The 18,147-nt window shown below is 51.2% G+C and overlaps 1 protein-coding gene across 3 annotated transcripts in view; it reads left to right on the top strand.

Annotated features, from left to right (window-relative positions):
- Positions 1-10,179: 10,179 nt before the first annotated feature.
- Positions 10,180-18,147, top strand: part of RBM19 (RNA binding motif protein 19) — a 129,116-nt gene continuing 121,148 nt past the window's right edge. For all 3 annotated transcript variants that reach the window (XM_066370832.1, XM_066370833.1, XM_066370834.1), the window contains exons 1-6: positions 10,180-10,310; positions 13,496-13,678; positions 15,212-15,337; positions 15,525-15,563; positions 15,852-16,044; positions 16,660-16,928. In XM_066370832.1, the coding sequence (XP_066226929.1) occupies positions 10,275-10,310; positions 13,496-13,678; positions 15,212-15,337; positions 15,525-15,563; positions 15,852-16,044; positions 16,660-16,928 (846 nt within the window). In that variant the 5' untranslated portion in view covers positions 10,180-10,274. The remainder of the gene's footprint in view (positions 10,311-13,495; positions 13,679-15,211; positions 15,338-15,524; positions 15,564-15,851; positions 16,045-16,659; positions 16,929-18,147) is intronic.

Genomic DNA, 18,147 nt, shown 5'->3' on the forward strand with positions numbered 1-18,147 from the left:
TTGTACACAGTAAATAAAAATAACCTTCATCACCATCATGATCTACAGCAGGGGTCCCCAAACTACAGCCTGCAGGCCACATGCGGCCCCCTGAGGCATTTATCCGGCCCCCGTCGCACTTCCGGAAGGGGCACCTCTTTCATTGGTGGTCAGTGAGAGGAGCATAGTTCCCATTGAAATACTGGTCAGTTTGTTGATTTAAATTTCCTTGTTCTTTATTTTAAATATTGTATTTGTTCCCGTTTTGTTTTTTTACTTTAAAATAAGATATGTGCAGTGTGCATAGGGATTTGTTCATAGTTTTTTTATAGTCCGGCCCTCCAATGGTCTGAGGGACAGTGAACTGGCCCCCTGTGTAAAAAGTTTGGGGACCCCTGATCTACAGAGTAGCAATGCCCTCACCTCTGAGCAGATTCCTATCATCATCATAGAGTTGGGAGGCACTGAGTGAGATCACATGGGAAGAGCACTGCATTAAGATGCCTTCATGAAGACAGATGATGGGTCATGGGCTGATGTAAGCTCAACGTTGCCTCAGTTTCCCCAACCTGGACCGCAGGAAGCTTTCCCCACCCACTGACTCAGACATGGCGTTGCATGTGGCACTCGACATGGCAGGTGGAGAAGGCGCATCTTTTTTTCAGCCTTGTTGAGAATGTTGCCCTTTCAGTAGAGTACTTCATCGTGACCATGCAGGAGGGCAGGGAGGTTTTGGTGGTATTCCTGTCCCTTCAGCATTAGGGGCAGCAAGCAAGGGTGGATCTTCCAGGATGGCTCAGAGATGAACGCAAGGGAGAACCCACCACATTCCTCTCCATCCACATTGACACCTTCCCAATCCAAGCTACCTTCACCTCTCGCTGGACCACTGGGGCAGCCTCCTCCACGGTCTCCTTGTAGAGAAAAGACCCAACACTCATTCTTTTTTTTTTTTTTTTCCACAGAGTCAGAGAGAGGGACAGACAGGAAGAGAGATGAAAAGCATCAATTTTTTGTTGAGGCACCTTAGTTGTTCGTTGATTGCTTTCTCATATGTGCCTTGACCGGGGGGCTACAGCAGAGTGAGTGACCCCTTGCTCAAGCCAGTGACCCCTTGCTCAAGCCAGTGACCCCTTGCTCAAGCCAGATGAGCCCGTGCTCAAGCCAGTGACCTCGGGGTTTCAAACTTGGGTCCTCCACATTTCAGTCCGACGCTCTATCTGCTGCACCACCACCTGGTCAGGCCCAACACCCATTCTTATCTACTCCATTAATAGGACTTGGAGTTGGCCAGGGGTGCCATGTGTACACCCGAAGAGCTGCATTTCCCAGCATTCCTTGCAGCTAGAGAGAGCCATGTGCCTGAGTTCTGGCCAGTGGTAGGTAGGTAGAGCTGTTGGGAGGGACTTCTGTTGGGTGAACCTTTAAGGGTATCTGATTCTGTTGGCAAGGTTGAAGGAGAGGAGGCGAGAGGAGGCTAGGCTACAGGCCTGACACTCGGGAAGGCAGAGGGGGAAGAGAAGACAGCAGCACCTGTCTGAAAAGTCTTGGCTAGTCCACCAGGGGGCCCCAGAGCAAACACCATTCATTAGAGAAGTCCCACACCGGGTGGAAATGTCCTGGCTCTAGGACTCCACCACGCTCAGTAATTAGTGGGGATTACTTCCCTCCTTTAGCTCCAGGTGGCTGCTGGGTTCAATACATTTATCCAAAAATATTTATTGCCCAACTAGTCAGGCAGCACGTTGAGCTGAGTTCTGCTGGCAAGGAGGCAGGGCTCTGTCTGCCTAAATTGACAGGATCAAGAGTAAACCCCATTGTGCACCAAGCCAATTTGGGCCACATGGCGGTGGTGCAGGCCTGTGGGCACCCTCTGCTCTGCGGATTCAGGTTCGTAGCAGTTTTTTTGCCCGGGGTTCACCGCTCTGCACGGGTTTATACGCGATCCTCTGGCGCCGCCTTGTGGTACATATGTAGAATTGCAGGAAGCCGTTCTGACTGGGCAGCACAAAGATCAGCTGAGGAAGGATGCTTCTGACCCAAAGAGGAAAAGGGAAAGGGGATGGGAAGGTTGTGGGACATAACGGGCATTCAGCAAGAGTACTAGGAGACAGAAATCCAAAAGTAGCCAAGAGGCGTCTAGCTGACCCTGACCATTCAAGGAGCGGCTTCCGGGTTGTATGGAATAGTAGATACAACGTAGGCTCTGAATACTCACCTGCTTCCTGGCTGAGTGAGCTCCACGGAGTCACTGCACCTCTCCGTGTTTTAACTTCCTCATCTGCAAGGTGGGGTTAATAACTGTTCCTACATCGCTGGGTTATTGCGAGGTTTAACTGAACTATCCCGTCTAATCCCCCTTAACCAGTGCCTGGCCATGGAAATAGAATTTTGTCATTATTATTGGCAGCCTGGGATTCAGCACGAATATATTATTTCTGATCTTCACCACCACCACACTGGAGATGGGCACTACTGGTCCCGTTTTAGAAATAAAAGATGAAGTTCAGAGAGGGATACTGACTTGCCCAAAATCACACAGCAGACAGGGTCAGAGGGGGAGTTACACCCCCTGCGGGTGTCTCCACCTCCACATCCAGGCGCTTCCCATTGTCTCAGGATGGGCTCCTTCACGCCGCCGTGGTTTCCCAAGACCCAGCCCCACTGTGGAAGGGAAGAGAGAAGCTGTGTAGGTGGGGGCACTTTTTACTGTAGAAAGAAAAGAAAGCCAGGAGGGGCAGGCAGACACAGCATTTGGTTTGGCTGGGGACTCCCTGTTGGTCTCTGGCGGTCAGTGCCTGCACCCCGAAGGACCTCAAGGCCGACGTCAGGAAATAAACTTGCTTTTCAAACCAGGCCTTTGTGATCCTCTCGTGCGAAGGAGGCAGCTGCCTGCAGCACAGCTGACAAAAGCAAGAACGTGAGAGACAGCTCTGGTTCTATTCCCAGTTCCGCCGCAGATCGTCCTCCGCCGGCGCCGACCGCATGGCAGCCGGCAGGATTAAACAGGCGCGGGAATTTGGAGCTTCCCGAGTCCAGGCTAAGTCTTCTTCAAATGGGCTTAGCTCTTTCCCAGCCACGTTCTGTTTGATGAGTGATTTGTGACTTCTGCTGTGAATATGTCTGGTTCACTGCCAAGAGCAGGAGGGGCCCCCACATCTCTGGTGTTCAGTCCCCAGCAGGGCCTGGAGGGGGAGGGGCAAGGTTCAGCCACCTCCTGCCACAGGTGAGCCACCTGATGTCCATGCAGGTGTGGCTGAGGCTGATGCACACCTGCTCCCCTATCTCAAGTGACTCTGGCCACCTTGATCTTGCGACGCCCTTTCTGCAGATGTCTGGGGACAGGGGGCTGCTCTTCCAAGGGGCTCCTGGGGGGGGGTGCTGTGGAATTCTGAGGCCACGTTCAAGGTGTCAGGTGGTGACACTCAGGGCAACGGTCACCAGCACCCCATAGCTGCCCCTATTTCCTGACTCCTGGGAGTGACCCCAGGCAGGTAGGAGCAAGAGGAGCCTACTTGAACTTGACCTTGGTCTCTCGTGCGTGATCCATGAGCAAGTGTTTTCTTCTTTCTGGGCCTCGGTTTTCCTGCATGTTAATGGATAGGAAGACAGTGGCCCTGGAACCTGTGTACCCCCTATATACAATACATTAAACTAGATGGTCTTGGCATCTTTCTAAATACTAGCAGGATTTCTTAAACCCACACGTGACTTTTTTTTTTGTATTTTTCTGAAGCTGGAAACGGGGAGAGACAGTCAGACAGACTCTCGCATGCGCCCGACCGGGATCCACCCGGCACGCCCACCAGGGGGCGACGCTCTGCCCACCAGGGGGCGATGCTCTGCCCCTCCGGGGCGTCGCTCTGTTGCGACCAGAGCCACTCTAGCGCCTGGGGCAGAGGCCAAGGAGCCATCCCCAGCGCCCGGGCCATCTTTGCTCCAATGGAGCCTCGGCTGCGGGAGGGGAAGAGAGAGACAGAGAGGGAGAGGGGGAGGGGTGGAGAAGCAGATGGGCGCTTCTCCTGTGTGCCCTGGCCGGGAATTGAACCCGGGACCCCTGCATGCCAGGCCGACGCTCTACCACTGGGCCAAACGGCCAGGGCCACACGTGACTTATTAATGACAATGGGGGAAGATCTCAGAGGGGGAACCTGGCTGACAGCTCCTTAACCAGGTGGTCAGAGCTACTTTGAGACATGCACTTCGGGACAAATTGACATCTTAACCTAAATCTAACCATGAAGAAATACCAGATTAACCCACCTTGAGAGACATTCTGTAACACAACTGGCTTGGAGCCCTGAAAGCATCAGGCTTGTGAAACATGAAGAAAGACTGAGGAAATATGGCAGATTTTAATTTTTTTTATTTATTTTTATTTTTTTATTCATTTTAGAGCGGAGAGGGAGAGACAGAGAGAGAGAAGGGGGGGAGGAGCTGGAAGCATCAACTCCCATATGTGCCTTGACCAGGCAAGCCCAGGGTTTCAAACTAGCGACCTCAGCATTTACAGGTTGACGCTTTATCCACTGTGCCACCACAGGTCAGTATACGGCAGATTTTAAAGGAGTCTAAAGGGATAGGACAAGGAATCATGCACCAGGTGGGAAAAATGTGACAATTGGGACATTTAAATTTTGAGTCTGTATTATTAGATAAGAAGTATTGTTTCAACATTAATTTTCCCAGATTTGATGATTGCACTGTTATGTATCAAATTCATACTGAAAGTGTTATGGGGTGAAGGGCCATGATGTTTGCAAAGTACCTGCCAATGGTTTTGTAATAACAATCATATGTAAAGAGAGACGCAAATCAAATGACATGACTCCTAAAATTTGGTGAACCTGGGTGAGGATACCAAGATGTAGATTACACTTATCTCAATACAATTTTTTAAAGTTATAGTGAAATATATACGTTCAGGTATTTGTGAATGCTACTTTTATTTTACACAAGCCATCTTATTTTATTTGTACCACTTGCTCAGGAGCCGGATCCTAAAGGTTTTACAGAAAAGAACGTAAGCTCAGAGGTAAGCAGTTTACTGGGGACCCAGCCAGGTGTGGCGAGCCAGGGTCTGAGCCCAGGGCCACCTCTGGCTGAGTCTTGGGTCTCACAGACCTTCCTCCATGCCGTGCCGATCCCCACACACCCGAGCCCCAGTCCCGCCGTGCTGCGTCTTGCCTCCAGGCCCCCCACTTGCTGTTCCCCCTGCCGGGAAGTACCCCATCTTTTCCACCGCCTCCCACAGCCTTCAAGTCACGTTCTCCAGGGGCCTTTGCAGACTCCGGGCCTACACCTGCGTCACTTCTCACAGCGCTCCCTGCATCGGTCATCGTTCATCTAACGTGGGCTCCCCACCCCCTGCATGAGCAGGAAGTCCCCTGAGCACAGCCACAGTGCCTCTGTAGCCCCAGGACCTGGCACAGGTGTCGCTCACCCATTGTCAGGACTTCAAGAATGCTGCTGTTTGAAGAGACAGAGAAATGCCTGCCCTGGGGGGTTAGGTCAGCAGGGGACCAATGGTGATGGCACACTTCCAAGAATAAGGGCTTTATTTGTTTATTTATTTTATTGATTGACTTGAGAGTGAGGGAGAGAATCATCAATGTGCTGTTCCACTTAGTCATGCATTCATAGGTTGACTCTTTTTTTTTTTTTTTTTTTCATTTTTCTGAAGCTGGAAACAGGGAGAGACAGTCAGACAGACTCCCGCATGCGCCCGACCGGGATCCACCCGGCACGCCCACCATGGGGCGGCGCTCTGCCCACCAGGGGGCGATGCTCTGCCCATCCTAGGCGTCGCCATATTGCGACCAGAGCCACTCTAGCGCCTGGGGCACAGGCCAAGGAGCCATCCCCAGCGCCCGGGCCATCTTTGCTCCAATGGAGCCTTGGCTGCGGGAGGGGAAGAGAGAGACAGAGAGGAAAGCGCGGCGGAGGGGTGGAGAAGCAAATGGGCGCTTCTCCTGTGTGCCCTGGCCGGGAATCGAACCCGGGTCCTCCGCACGCTAGGCCGACGCTCTACCACTGAGCCAACCGGCCAGGGCCCATAGGTTGACTCTTGTATGTGCCTGCACCAGGGATCAAACCCACAACCTTGGTGTTTCAGGATGACGATCTAACCAACTCAGCCACCCGGCCAGGACGTACATCCTTTTAATTTTCAAAATCTTTTAAAAATATATATTTAATAAACTGCTTAGTTTAGAATAACTTTAGATTGGCAGGAGGGTTATGAGAATATTAGAGTTTTCACACAGTACCCACCTCCCCTTACTCTTATCATTCCTGGGTCACACTTGTCGCAACCAAGGAACGAATGGCAACACCTTCTTACTAACTCGAGGCCGTGCTTGGTTTGGATTTGCTCCATTTTCCCCTGAGGTCCATTTCCTGTTCCAGGGTCTTCTGTTACATTCCGTCCTCCTGTCTCCTTAGGCTCCTCCTGGCTGGGACAATTTCTCAGCCTGTCCCTGTTTTTGATGACCCCGTTCTTTTTCAAGCATTGTGGTTAGGGATTTCATAGGCTGCCCCTCCATGGCAGTTTCTCTGATGCTTCCCCATAGTTAGACTTCTCGCGCAGAGGATACTGAATTCGGTGTTCTCCCCTCTCTCCATCCTGCCTCTCCAACCCCTTCCAATCTCTCTCCCCATTACTGGGCTTTTATTTTGGTGGGGAGTTCTTTCCTTCAAGTCCAGAGACTTCTCACAGCCCCACATGTGAAGGTAGCCATGGGTGGGGCTGGTTCAAACCTGGCTAGGTATTTTGTGTTTGTTTTTTTAAATCTCCAGGTGTAATAAGAGAGGCCAGCACAGTGGGATCCAGGTGCCCCCGGTCATACTCGCTGGAAGAGAAAAGGAACCAAGAGACAAAACAGGAAGTCAGGAGAGCAAGGAGACGCACAATAACTTCATAACGCGGCTGTTTATTAAGTGCGCGGGGATAGCCGGAACAGTCCCTCCCTTCCCGACATGTGGCGACCATATTAGCCTGGCCCGGGCGTTGAAACGTGTGGATTGGCAAAGAGCATTTCATTTTCTTTTAATACCTTCTGATTTGTGAATTTCTTTAGGGAAGACTACGTGTAGTTGCACAGTTTAATAAAGGCCGTTCATGAAAACAATGAAAGAACACAAAAACCAGGACTGGCTTGGGCAACCCACACTTGCCCTCTCATAAAAGGCTCAGATCGCGAGGCTGCTCCATAAAGCCTACTGCGGCCCGTCCTGGCCAAGGTCACGGGTTGCAAGGACAACAACAACAACAACAACAAACCCTTACTGTCCTTTAGCTACAGAGCCCTTTCAGACATATCAATAAATATCTGTTGAATAAACCCATGACCCCTGTTGAAACATTGTGGCCCCTGAAGTCATCTGCTGTAGGCTCGAGGGTGCGTTTTTACACGTGTGTGTGTGTGTGTGTGTGTGTGTGTGTGTGTTTTCACTGAACAGTCAGCCTGAGACAGAGAGAGGGTGAAACTGATCTTCACAGTAACCATACGACAGAGCAAGTAAGTCCTCAAGTGGGGTGGGTTGAATAGTGTCCCTGAAAAAAATATATGACCATGTTCTAATCCCTGGAACCCAGAAGTAACCTTATTAGCAAATATTATTAAAGATATCAAGATGAGATTATTCTCAATTTGAGATGGGCCCTAAACCTACATAGCGGCATCCTAATTAGAGAAAGGAGAGGGAGGGACCATGTGAGGACGGAGGGGACACGGGGGCATTGTGGCGGAACAGTAAGAAGCTAGGGAAATTCCTCAACAAGTGGCATGAGGGAAACTGAGGCAATTCAACAAGGCCAAACAATTTGAACGATTTACAGCCAGCTAATGAATCACAAGGTGTTGTCTTCTCTAACCAGAGGCACTTAGGAACAGATGATTTACACAATTCTGACCACTATGGGAAACACCAGCCTCGGTCTGGGTTCCACTCCGGTGAGCGAACAGCAGCGCCTCCCCTTGGCTCCCGTCTGTCACTGTGACTTATTTCTCAGGGAGTTCATGCATCTCTTGCAGCCCAGCATGACCCACTTCTCTCCTATAAGGTTTGTAGGCAGCCAAAGCAGCCCCGCCTGGGCTCTCTCCTGTTGCCTCCCTATCCTAAGCCCTTCCTTCCTTGCACCATCCCCAGCTGTAATAGATGTTCTCTCAAAGTCCCCTGGACTCGTGCTGTAAAACCTTTCCTGCAGGAAGTCAGCAACCCACCCACTGCTGGCCAGCCCCGGGCCAAGGCTCCCAGGCTGCCCCTGTCCTGTCCTGTCACAGAGTGATGTTACTGTTTTTACAGTTTTGACCAGTGGGTCAAACTGGACCTTGGTTCAGCAATCTTAAATATGTGGTTCTGGCTAGGAAATAATTCAGAGCCAAGGCCCTCGCTGGGTAGCTCAGTTGGTTAGAGCCTCGTCCCCAAACCCCAAGGTTGCAGGTTCGATCCCTGGTCAGGGCACATATGGGAAGCAACCAATGAATGAACAACAAATGAATGCTTCTCTCTCTCTCCCCCACTCCCTTCCTCTCCCTATCTAAAATCAACAAATAATAATTTTAAAAAAGAATTCAGAGCCAAGACTCAAAACATTAGAGAAAGTTTACTTAGAAAGTCAGCCAGGTAGAAGAAATGGGCTTTAGGAAAGAAGTTACCTAAAGAGACAAGAGAAGGGGTCCTTAGCAGAAAGAGCGAACCAACCACACCTGTGCCCACACCTGTGCCATGAGGGTGAGAGGGCACGGGTGTGACCCCAGGAGGGAGAGCACCTGTGTCTTCCGTCCTATGGGCTTTTATGGGTGGAGAGTTTTAGGGGCAGTCCCAGGGGAGGCTCTCAATAGAATATTCGTCAGCTCTCCAGGTGTGTCCTTTCAGGGTTGTGGTTTCCACTGATTGGCCAGCGCCAGGTGCCCTTAATCAATGCAGCTGGTCCTGAGTCAGCTGTGGAGTCTTGTCTGGTTTTGCTGCTTCTCTGGGCCTGGAGCTGAAACAGAACTAGCCCTGGCCTATCGCCCTTGCTTTGGTGACCTTCTGTACCTGGCTCATCGTCCTTGCTCTGCTCACGTCGAACTGCCCACCACGTTGCCAGCCAAGAAAGGCCAGAAGCTGAAGGAGGCAAGGAAGGATGCCCCTCCGGGGCCTTCTAGGGGAGCACAGCCCAGCTGACGCCTTGACTTTGGACTCCAGAACTGTGGCAGAACACATTTCTGTTGTTTCAAGTCTTTAAATTTCTGTTAATGTGTTCTCCAGCAGCCCTGGGATACCAATCCACCCATAATCCTATCACTTAAAACTGCTTATACTTTCAATACGCCTTCATACTTGATAGTAAGGTGAACAACTTTTCTACAATGAAAAGGACAAAAACAAATTAAAGAAAATATCGTAAATAAAAAACATTTTATTCATTGCAACAATAATACACTATATGGTAAATACATAATTAAAACATTTGCAATATTTTATATTGTAATTATGCTTACATATCTATTAATTTTTAAATAATAATTGTAAGAAAAAAGTACTCATTTAGAAACAAATACGTCACATCACACACAATGGATCGACTCTGCATCGATCAAATACGGACATTTACAGATTAGTCTTCCAATATCAAAAAGGAGGACATGTAGGAGGACACTTTTCGAGGAAGGACAGAACTTACAAAAGTAGATCTGTCCTCCCTAAAGGAGGACGATTGGTCACCTTATTAATAGCCGCACGGCTTTGAGCAAACTACTTTACTCCTCTGCGTCCCGGGGTACCTGCGGGCAAAATGGGGATGTTTTATTTCCAATGTACACAGTCCAATACTTACAGGTGATGCTCAGTAACTGATCCATGGCGCCTGGCAGCCTCTCTGAGCCTCGGTTTTCCCATCTCTAAGTTTAGGACTTAAGAATAAAATAAAACAGAAAAAGAGGCTGAAAGAAAAGCGATTTCTCCCATCCACACAGCGCTCTAACTCTAAACTGGCCGGCTACCCGCAATCCTCCCCAACATAAGGCACCAGCGCCCCCTGCCGACTTTGCATTGGTCTCATCGGACGCCGCCAAACAGCCTGCGCCTGCGCATAATGCAAGCGCTCAGGCCCGCCTTTTATGCGGGCGACATCCTTGGATCGCTCTAATTTGGCCACGCCTCCTTCCGGAGAGGGCGGGCCTAGGTCTGGAGCACGTGACTCTATTCCGGCTCTCTAAAGATGGCGGCGCCCAGAGCTGCAGCGTGAAAGTGGGTAGTGGAAGACCTTGTTCATCCGCACTGGAATCGGAACAGTGACACTGTGCGCCATGTCGCGATTGATCGTGAAGAACCTCCCGAATGGGGTGAGTGCAAGGCCTGAAATTACAGAATCTGAAGTTAGGACGCGTCGGGGGCCGAGGTTTAGTGGGGAGACGGCTGGGGAGAATTGGAGAATTGGGGGGTGATTTTCGCTCTGGGGCAGGACTCCCGACGGCTTCGGAAACCGAAAGGGCAGGATCTTCGGCTTCTCCCCATTTGACAGTGGGAAGGAGGGATAGTGACTGCTCAGGGTTTCACACCTGGCCTGTGAGTACCTGACTCCCAACCCCACAACTCTCCCAGGGAGATGCCAGTCCCACTCTGTGCCGGATGCCTTGCTCCCACAACCCCTCGCGTCCGATCACGTTTTGTTGTTGTTGCTACACACGGTACCTAGAACCCCCTTCCCACTCGGGGCTGCAGGGGAGGTACGTGGGGGAGTATTAGGCTTAAAGCCTGCGTTCCAGTTCCCAGTCCCCGCCTTTTTCTTTTTCTTTTTCTTTCTTTTTTTTTTACAGAGACAGAGTCAGAGAGAGGGATAGATAGGGACAGACAGACAGGAACGGAGAGAGATGAGAAGCGTCAATCAGTTTTTCATTGCAACACCTTAGTTGTTCATTGATTGCTTTCTCATATGTGCCGTGACTGTGGGCCTTCAGCAGACCAAGTAATCCCTTGCTGGAGCCAGCGACCTTGGGTCCAAGCTGGTGATCTTTGCTCAAACCAGATGAGCCCACACTCAAGCTGGCGACCTCGGGGTCTCGAACCTGGGTCCTCCGCATCATAGTCTGTGCTCTATCCACTGCGCCACCACCTGGTCAGGCCCAGTCCCTGTCTTTAGGGCAGGTCGTATAAGTACTACTATTTCGGTGTGGAGGGCTTTAAACCATTTGTCCATTACTTGTCTCTGTTTCCCTGGAGCCCAGTGCAGAACCTGTGATAGGCATTCAGTAAGCACATGCCCCATAAATGAGTGAAGAAATGGATGAATGTGTGTGGTATCAGAAGATGGGGTACAGTAGATTCTCACCTATTTCCCTGTAACTTTTCGTGCATGGAGAGCCTCCACTCACTGGAGCAGCCAGTAAACTCATTCCCCAAATCCAAAATATGCCATTTGGATGGAATGAGAGCTCTTCTGTACTCTTGACTCTACTCCTTGGGACTCTCTCTCCTTAAATAAGGACTCAAAGCCATTTCTGTTTTATTGCTATGGCTTTTTAAAATTTAACCTTCACCAGATTGGGGTGGGGACTATGACACAATTAAAAAATTCAAATAGTACAATAGTGTATTAAACGAGAGGCGAAGTTTGTTGCTTCATCCCTTTATCTTTCTCCAGGAGTAACCATCTAATATGGCTTGTTCTTAGGACTCCTCATAGGCATCCCTCTCTGTCCAGGTCTGTTCTCACACCCATTTCTTGGCCCATTTATCCCAAAGACTCTCTGCTGACACCCCACTATGAAAGCTGAGGGATCTAGATAGCTATTCCTTCCTTCCAGTCTGTTACTTATCATTTTAAAGTTCCTCCATCATTTACCCTAAATGGTATACTTTTAAAATATCTATTATTGACCAATCTGTCAATTTTAGGCAGTGTCTCTTAATGCCTTTCTCTGGTGGCTGAGGATGGCCAACCTTCCCCTCCCGGCTTCCGTTTCATTATGCTTCGCAATGTGGCTCTTACCATTGCTTGTCTCGTCTGATGAATGAAAGAATTAATTTTTCAAAAGGTATTAGTATCTGTCACTTACTATGTGCCATGCACTGTTCCAGGTGCTTTAGGTCAGGAACTCATTTAATCCTCCACATCAGCCCACAAGTAGGTTCCATTATTATGCCCATTTTAAAGGTAAGGAAACCAAGTGATTTGCCTGAGATCACAAAGCTGTTAATTTTTAGAGCAGGGATCTAGAATTTGAATTCTTGACCACTACACCATCCTGTCTCTCTTAGCTTGATTGCACGCCCTTATCTTCATCCTTTCCCAACAGATAAACACTTAGTAAGGAGTATTCGTTATGTCGCTGACGTTGTAGGTGGAACTGGATAAGACTCAGTCCCCACTTCTCTTGTGCTTGCAGTCTAGCAAGGAGACAGACACCAGGTCATTCTGATGAAAGGTGCAGGGATTGAGGGACGAGCTGGTTTTGTGAGAGCACAGAGCGGTTGGTCACCTGACCCACCTGAGGAACTGAAATGATTGAACTGAGAAGGAGGAGGAGTTAGCCAGGGCCTGTCTGGGAAGATGTCACCCAGAGGGAGACATCAGTAGCAAAACCTCAGCAGCGAGAAGCGTCTTCCTCCGTCTTCAAAGTCAGCTGCCTAGCATCTTCCAGTCTCTGGCTGCTTCCACCGTCAAGTCGCCTTTTCCGACTCTGACCTTCCTGCTGCTACTCTGTTGTAAGGACACTTGTGATTACATTGGGATGCACCCAGATAATCCAGGACAGTCTCATCTCAACACCCGTAGTGAAAGCACATCTCTGCAGCCCCTTTTGCCATGTAAGGTCACATACTCGCAGATCCCAGGGATTAGGATGTGGACATCTTTTAGGGCAGTGGTCCCCAACCTTTTTTGGGCCACGGTCCGGTTTAATGTCAGAAAATATTTTCACAACCGGCCTTTAGGGTGGGACTGATAAATGTATCACGTGACTGAGACAAGCGTCAAGAGTGAGTCTTAGATGGATGTAACAGAGGGAATCTGGTCATTTTTTAAAAATAAAACATCGTTCAGACTTAAATATAAATAAAACGGAAATAATGTAAGTTATTTATTCTTTCTCTGCAGACTGGTATCAAATGGCCCATGGACTGGTACCGGTTTGCAGCCTGGGGGTTGGGGGCCACTGTTTTAGGGGACTCCATCATTCTGTCCACCACAATTAGCAAACAGTAAAATAGCCAGTTTGTTCATTCACGCATTGATCCTGACAGGCATTTGTGAAGTAGCCGTCACAATGCTGGGCTCCTTTCATAATCAGTCTCCTTACCCTCCTAAGAGCCCACACGGTAGGAAGATTTCACTGAAGTGGGTAGAGGACTTGCTCCAGGCCACACAGCTAGTACGTGTTCAAGCAAGAGCGGGAACCAGGTCTAACTATCCAGCACGCTTGTCTAGGGTCACCCTTGGGGAAGCCGCAGCCTCTGGTTTCCAGCCCATCCTGTCCCCTTGGCTCTGAGGCCTCCCCGCTCCTCCCACATGGCGCCCCCTCTGTCCTAGATGAAGGAGGAGCGTTTCAGGCAGCTGTTTGCTGCCTTCGGCACGCTGACGGACTGCAGCCTGAAGTTCACCAAGGACGGCAAGTTCCGCAAGTTCGGCTTCATCGGCTTCAGGTCCGAGGAGGAGGCCCAGAGGGCACTGACCCACTTCAACAAGAGTTTTGTCGACATGTCCCGGATCACGGTGAGTTGGTGGGAATCTTGTCCCCGCCTGCTGTCGAAATGATCTTTCCTTCCACAGACCTGTCTCCTTTCAGGCCGTGATGTCATCAGTATCCGTCACTGATTGCATGTTCACAAGCTTACATGCCTCCAGATCCCCTGGAGAGCTGGTTAAAAGTGTCCTGGGCCCCTGACTGCAGAGTTTCTCTTATTTAGTATGTTGGGGGTGGGGGGACCGAGAAGTTGCATGTTAAACAAGGTCACAGGTGATGTGATGCTGCTGGTCCCAAAACGAGAACCACTGACCTCCATCATTCATGCACCTGCTCAGCAAGCAGCCGGGAGGGCTTACTTGGTGCTGAGAGAAAGTGGTACCTCTGGCCCCGTCCTCATGGAGCCAGCTGCCTATGGGCAGGCAGGGGCTACGAGGTCAACAGGCTGCTCTCCATCAGTGTGGTTGGTGCTGAAGAACACAGGAGGCCTCTCCCCTTGCTCATGGGGTGGATAGGGAGTCAGGAAGGCTTCCTGGAGGAGGAGGTCCCCCTCATGTCACATCTGTGCATTTAATGACTTGGTAAAAAAATATCTGTAACACTTTGTTGAGAAGAAAAAGAACAGCTATTAGACAAATATACGTCATGTGATGTCACTTATGGAGTTCTGTTCCTCAGTCTCGATGTGTGTGATGTGTGCTTAGAGCCATGTTAGGAAGGAATTGGGGTAAAAAATTATTTTTTTTCACTTTCCTGTACTTTCTTCCGCTATTGTTTGAATTATGTACATTGAGCACATGTCATTGTTGGATAAACAGTTGTGACAAAGTGGCAGCTCCTCCCAGGGGGTGGGGTGGGGGGTAGTTTATTGACCAGAATCCCCTTGACTGTGGTGGAATGTGCCCACCAGGGCCCCAGGAGGGCCGGCTTTCAAAAAGCTCATTTTGGGACAGTGTCGGAGGGGTTCAGAGCCAGAGAGGGGTGTCAGCTCAGGCTGAACACCCAGCAGTCTCCGTGCCCCAGAGTGTCACCCACTTTTCTCGTTATCCTAGAGTTGTTCTCTGGGCCTGTTGAGCTCGCTTTATAGTGATTATGGTAACTCCGCAGCCGTTAGCTCTGTGTCACTTTGTGCCACTCTTTGATTAGGCGGCTGAGAACTTGGGCTCCAGGGCCAGATCTCCAGATTCCCATCTCCATTCTGTCACTTCCTAGCTGGGTGACCTGCGACCAGTTCCCGAACTTCCCTGTGCTTCAGTTTCCTACTCTGGGGAGTGGGGCGGGTCAGGTTCCTTCCTTGCACTTGTGGGGAGGCTCCATGTGTTCATACTTGCAAAGCACCAGGACTGCCTGGCACATGGAATTCTTTGGGAGATGTTAAGGTCCACAGTGACTTTAACAAGGGTGAGGCCAAGGCCGGGGAGGGTAAGTAATTTGCTTCAGCCAACTCTGCTGCTCAGTGCTGACTGCCTTTTAGAAGCCCAAGCTCCTAGGTGCTGACGTGTGGCACCCTGGCTGGGTGCAGTGTCAGGAATCACTATCATCACCCTCTCTCTCTTGTGCAGGTGGAGTTTTGCAAGTCATTTGGGGACCCAGCGAAGCCCCGAGCCTGGAGCAAGCATGCCCAGAAACAGAGCCAGTCCCCGCAGCCCTCAAAAGACAAAGCCTCCGTCCCCCTAGAAACTAAGAAAGTGCGTAGAGGGTCACTCCTACCTGGTGTCAGCAGGGTGGTCTCCCCGGGGGTTGAGGGCGGTGGGAACGGGGATGCCCTGGGAATCCCTCTTGGATGTTCCTGGGGTGGGCCCTCCCAGGGTAGTGCTATTTCGTCTCCCCACGCTGTTATCTGTGACCTTCACTGCTTGTGTCTTCCATTTGTAGGATAGCAAGAAGAAAAAGGCAGCCGGTGACCTGGAGGAGGTGAGTCTGTCCTGTGACCAGGAGCGTGGGCAGCGGTGTGGTCCTGGGAGCGCTGTAGCGGGCTGGGAGGAGGCGGTCAACAGAGCCACACTGTGGCTTCTTAGTTTCCTAGTCGGGTGAAGAGTCCACTCCCAGGACTGATCCAGCTGACCCCAGGGGCCCTCTAGACCCTGGGGGAAGTGAACTTGAAGGATGCTCTGACTTCCCAGGAGTCAGGAGGGGTGAGCCTGACCCGAGTCCTCTGTGGCTGTTTCTCTCCTTCCCGCTGCCCTGCTGCGGCACCACCAGCTGAAGGAGAACACCGAGTTCCGGGAGTTTCTGTCGGTTCACCAGAAGAGGACACAGGCAGCCACTTGGGCTAATGACACCCTGGACGTAGAGCCCTCGAAAAGGAAGAGCAAGCCGTCCAGCGACTACCTGAACTTCGACTCCGATTCGGGCCAGGAGAGTGAGGAGGAGGAAGCCAGGGAGGACCCAGGAGGTAAGGGCGTTGACATGCGTCCGTGAGTCCCTGCACGCTTATAGGCCTGTGCTTTCACAGGCTTGCACGAACATGGGGCCTATGGATCCCAGACACTGCCCTCTAGTGGCGGTGGTCATTCCAACCACAGGTACCTTGGCCTTGGCTGATATCGGTGACTTCCTCTTTCAGTCACTCAAATATTGAGCACCTGCTATATGCCAGGCACTGCTTTAGGCATTGGGGATACAGCAGTGAGAAAAAAACAGGAACCCTCCTCCCGTGGAGCTGTCATCCTAGCGAGGGAAGCGGGATAAGAAATAAGTCCAGTAGTTGGTACTGTATATTGCGTGAAGACACGCACCGCAGAGGGAAAGCAAAAAGGGGAAAGGAGAGTTCTCAGGGAAGGCCACCGAGGAGGTCACCAGGACGAAGGTCATCAGGAGGTGCTCATGGTGCAGCGCAGGGACAGATGGGATGGGTGCATGAGCAGTGCAATCCAGAATAGTAAGTGGTGGCTGAGGGTCGGGAATTGATTTTGGCTGCAAGCAAGAGAATGAACTTGATGTGAGTGTTACGTGGGCTAAAGCGGTGCGTGCACACTGGCTCCGACCCCCAGCCTCCCCATCTTCGCAGAGGGGGACGGCTGTGAGCCGAAGGCAGCTGTGCGGAAGGAGCTGTCGGACATGGATTACCTGAAGTCCAAGGTGGTGAGGGCCGAGTCACCGTCTTCCTCGGAGGGGGAGGAGAGTGAGGATGAAGCAGTGAACAGTGACGAAGAGAGCGAGGCTGGAGAGGAGGATCCCTGCGCTTCCGCCACCCAGCGGGACCAGGAGAGGACAGGGCCAGGCCCGGAGCAACAGACCCTGTCTGGGAGCAAGAAACCGCAGGAGGCCAGAGCCGAGGTGTGTGGGTTGGGGTGAGCTCGGGCACCCGGGAGGCGGAGGGGGTGCTCTGTGGTGCACTCGCCCTGTTCCCCGTGGTCCCAGCACCTGGTGCAGGGCTCAGCCCTGCCGCTTGCCTGCTCTGTGGCCTGAAGCAGGCGTCTCTGTCTGAGGTCATTTCCTACCCGGGAGGGCTCGCCTGCCTTCCAGAGGGAGCTGCTAATGGATACGACTGTGTGAGGCTGTTTACTTAGTGGCAGTATAGACAGATGTCAGCCCCCAATCAACAATAAGAGATAAAACTACATGCTAGGTACAACCCCTGCTGTAAAACTTGTCATGGATGCTTGAGACAATAGAGGGGGCAGGTACTCATGTCCTGTTTTATAGGTGAGATAACTGAGGCGGGGGGGGGGGGGGTGACTTGCCCAAGGTCACAGCTGGGAAGTGGAGGGGTCAGGACTCACCCAGGCTCTGAAGTTCAGATTAGAAACGTGGGTATGACCTCTCAGGGCACCCACCTCATCTCTCACCCAGGAGCCCTCTCTGCCTAGAGACAGGACAGTTTGTTGTGTCCTTTGGGTGCCCAGGGTCTCAGAGCATCAATTCTCCCCACCCAGCCCCTTTATTTTCCAAAGCTTCGGGCTTCATCCTTCTCCCCCTTTTGTTTTCTGCCCGTTGTAAATGCCACACCGCGCTTTTCTCCTAAAAGCCTGCATCCCAGCGGTGTCTTCAGATGTGGCCCAGTCAGAGCTGTGGGTCAGAGTCGAGCTCTGACAGGGCCCAGCTGTGGAGCTGGGGTGACATCCTTCTCCATGGGCCTCTGAGCCTCGTCTGGGTAGCACTGCGGGGCACTGGTCTCTGCCCCATTTGCAAACCCCCGTGCCTGCACGTGAGCTGGAACTCAGGTTTCAGGGTTCAGGAAGACACCTCCACATCGTGCGCAACCTAGCTCCCCAGTGGGGTCCAGGGCAGCGCCCCTGATTACACAGTGACTGCTTCTGCACTGCATCCAGAAGTGACCCCTCATGCCACATGGGACAGATGTCAACTTGAAATTCCCTCACATCAGCTCAGAGCGGGCTTTACTGGCAAATGAGTTCAAAGCTGGGCAGGTCTTGTCGCCAAAGAAGTTACCAGAAATTGAAGCTTCTCAGAGCTGTTTGGGTTCTAGAATTACAGAAGAGATCCTGAGCCCCAGTGTCTCTAAGGTTGTTTTGAAGATTGAGTAGGACAGTGG

The sequence above is a fragment of the Saccopteryx leptura genome, chromosome 2 (assembly GCF_036850995.1).
Source record: "Saccopteryx leptura isolate mSacLep1 chromosome 2, mSacLep1_pri_phased_curated, whole genome shotgun sequence".
NCBI lineage: Eukaryota > Metazoa > Chordata > Mammalia > Chiroptera > Emballonuridae > Saccopteryx > Saccopteryx leptura.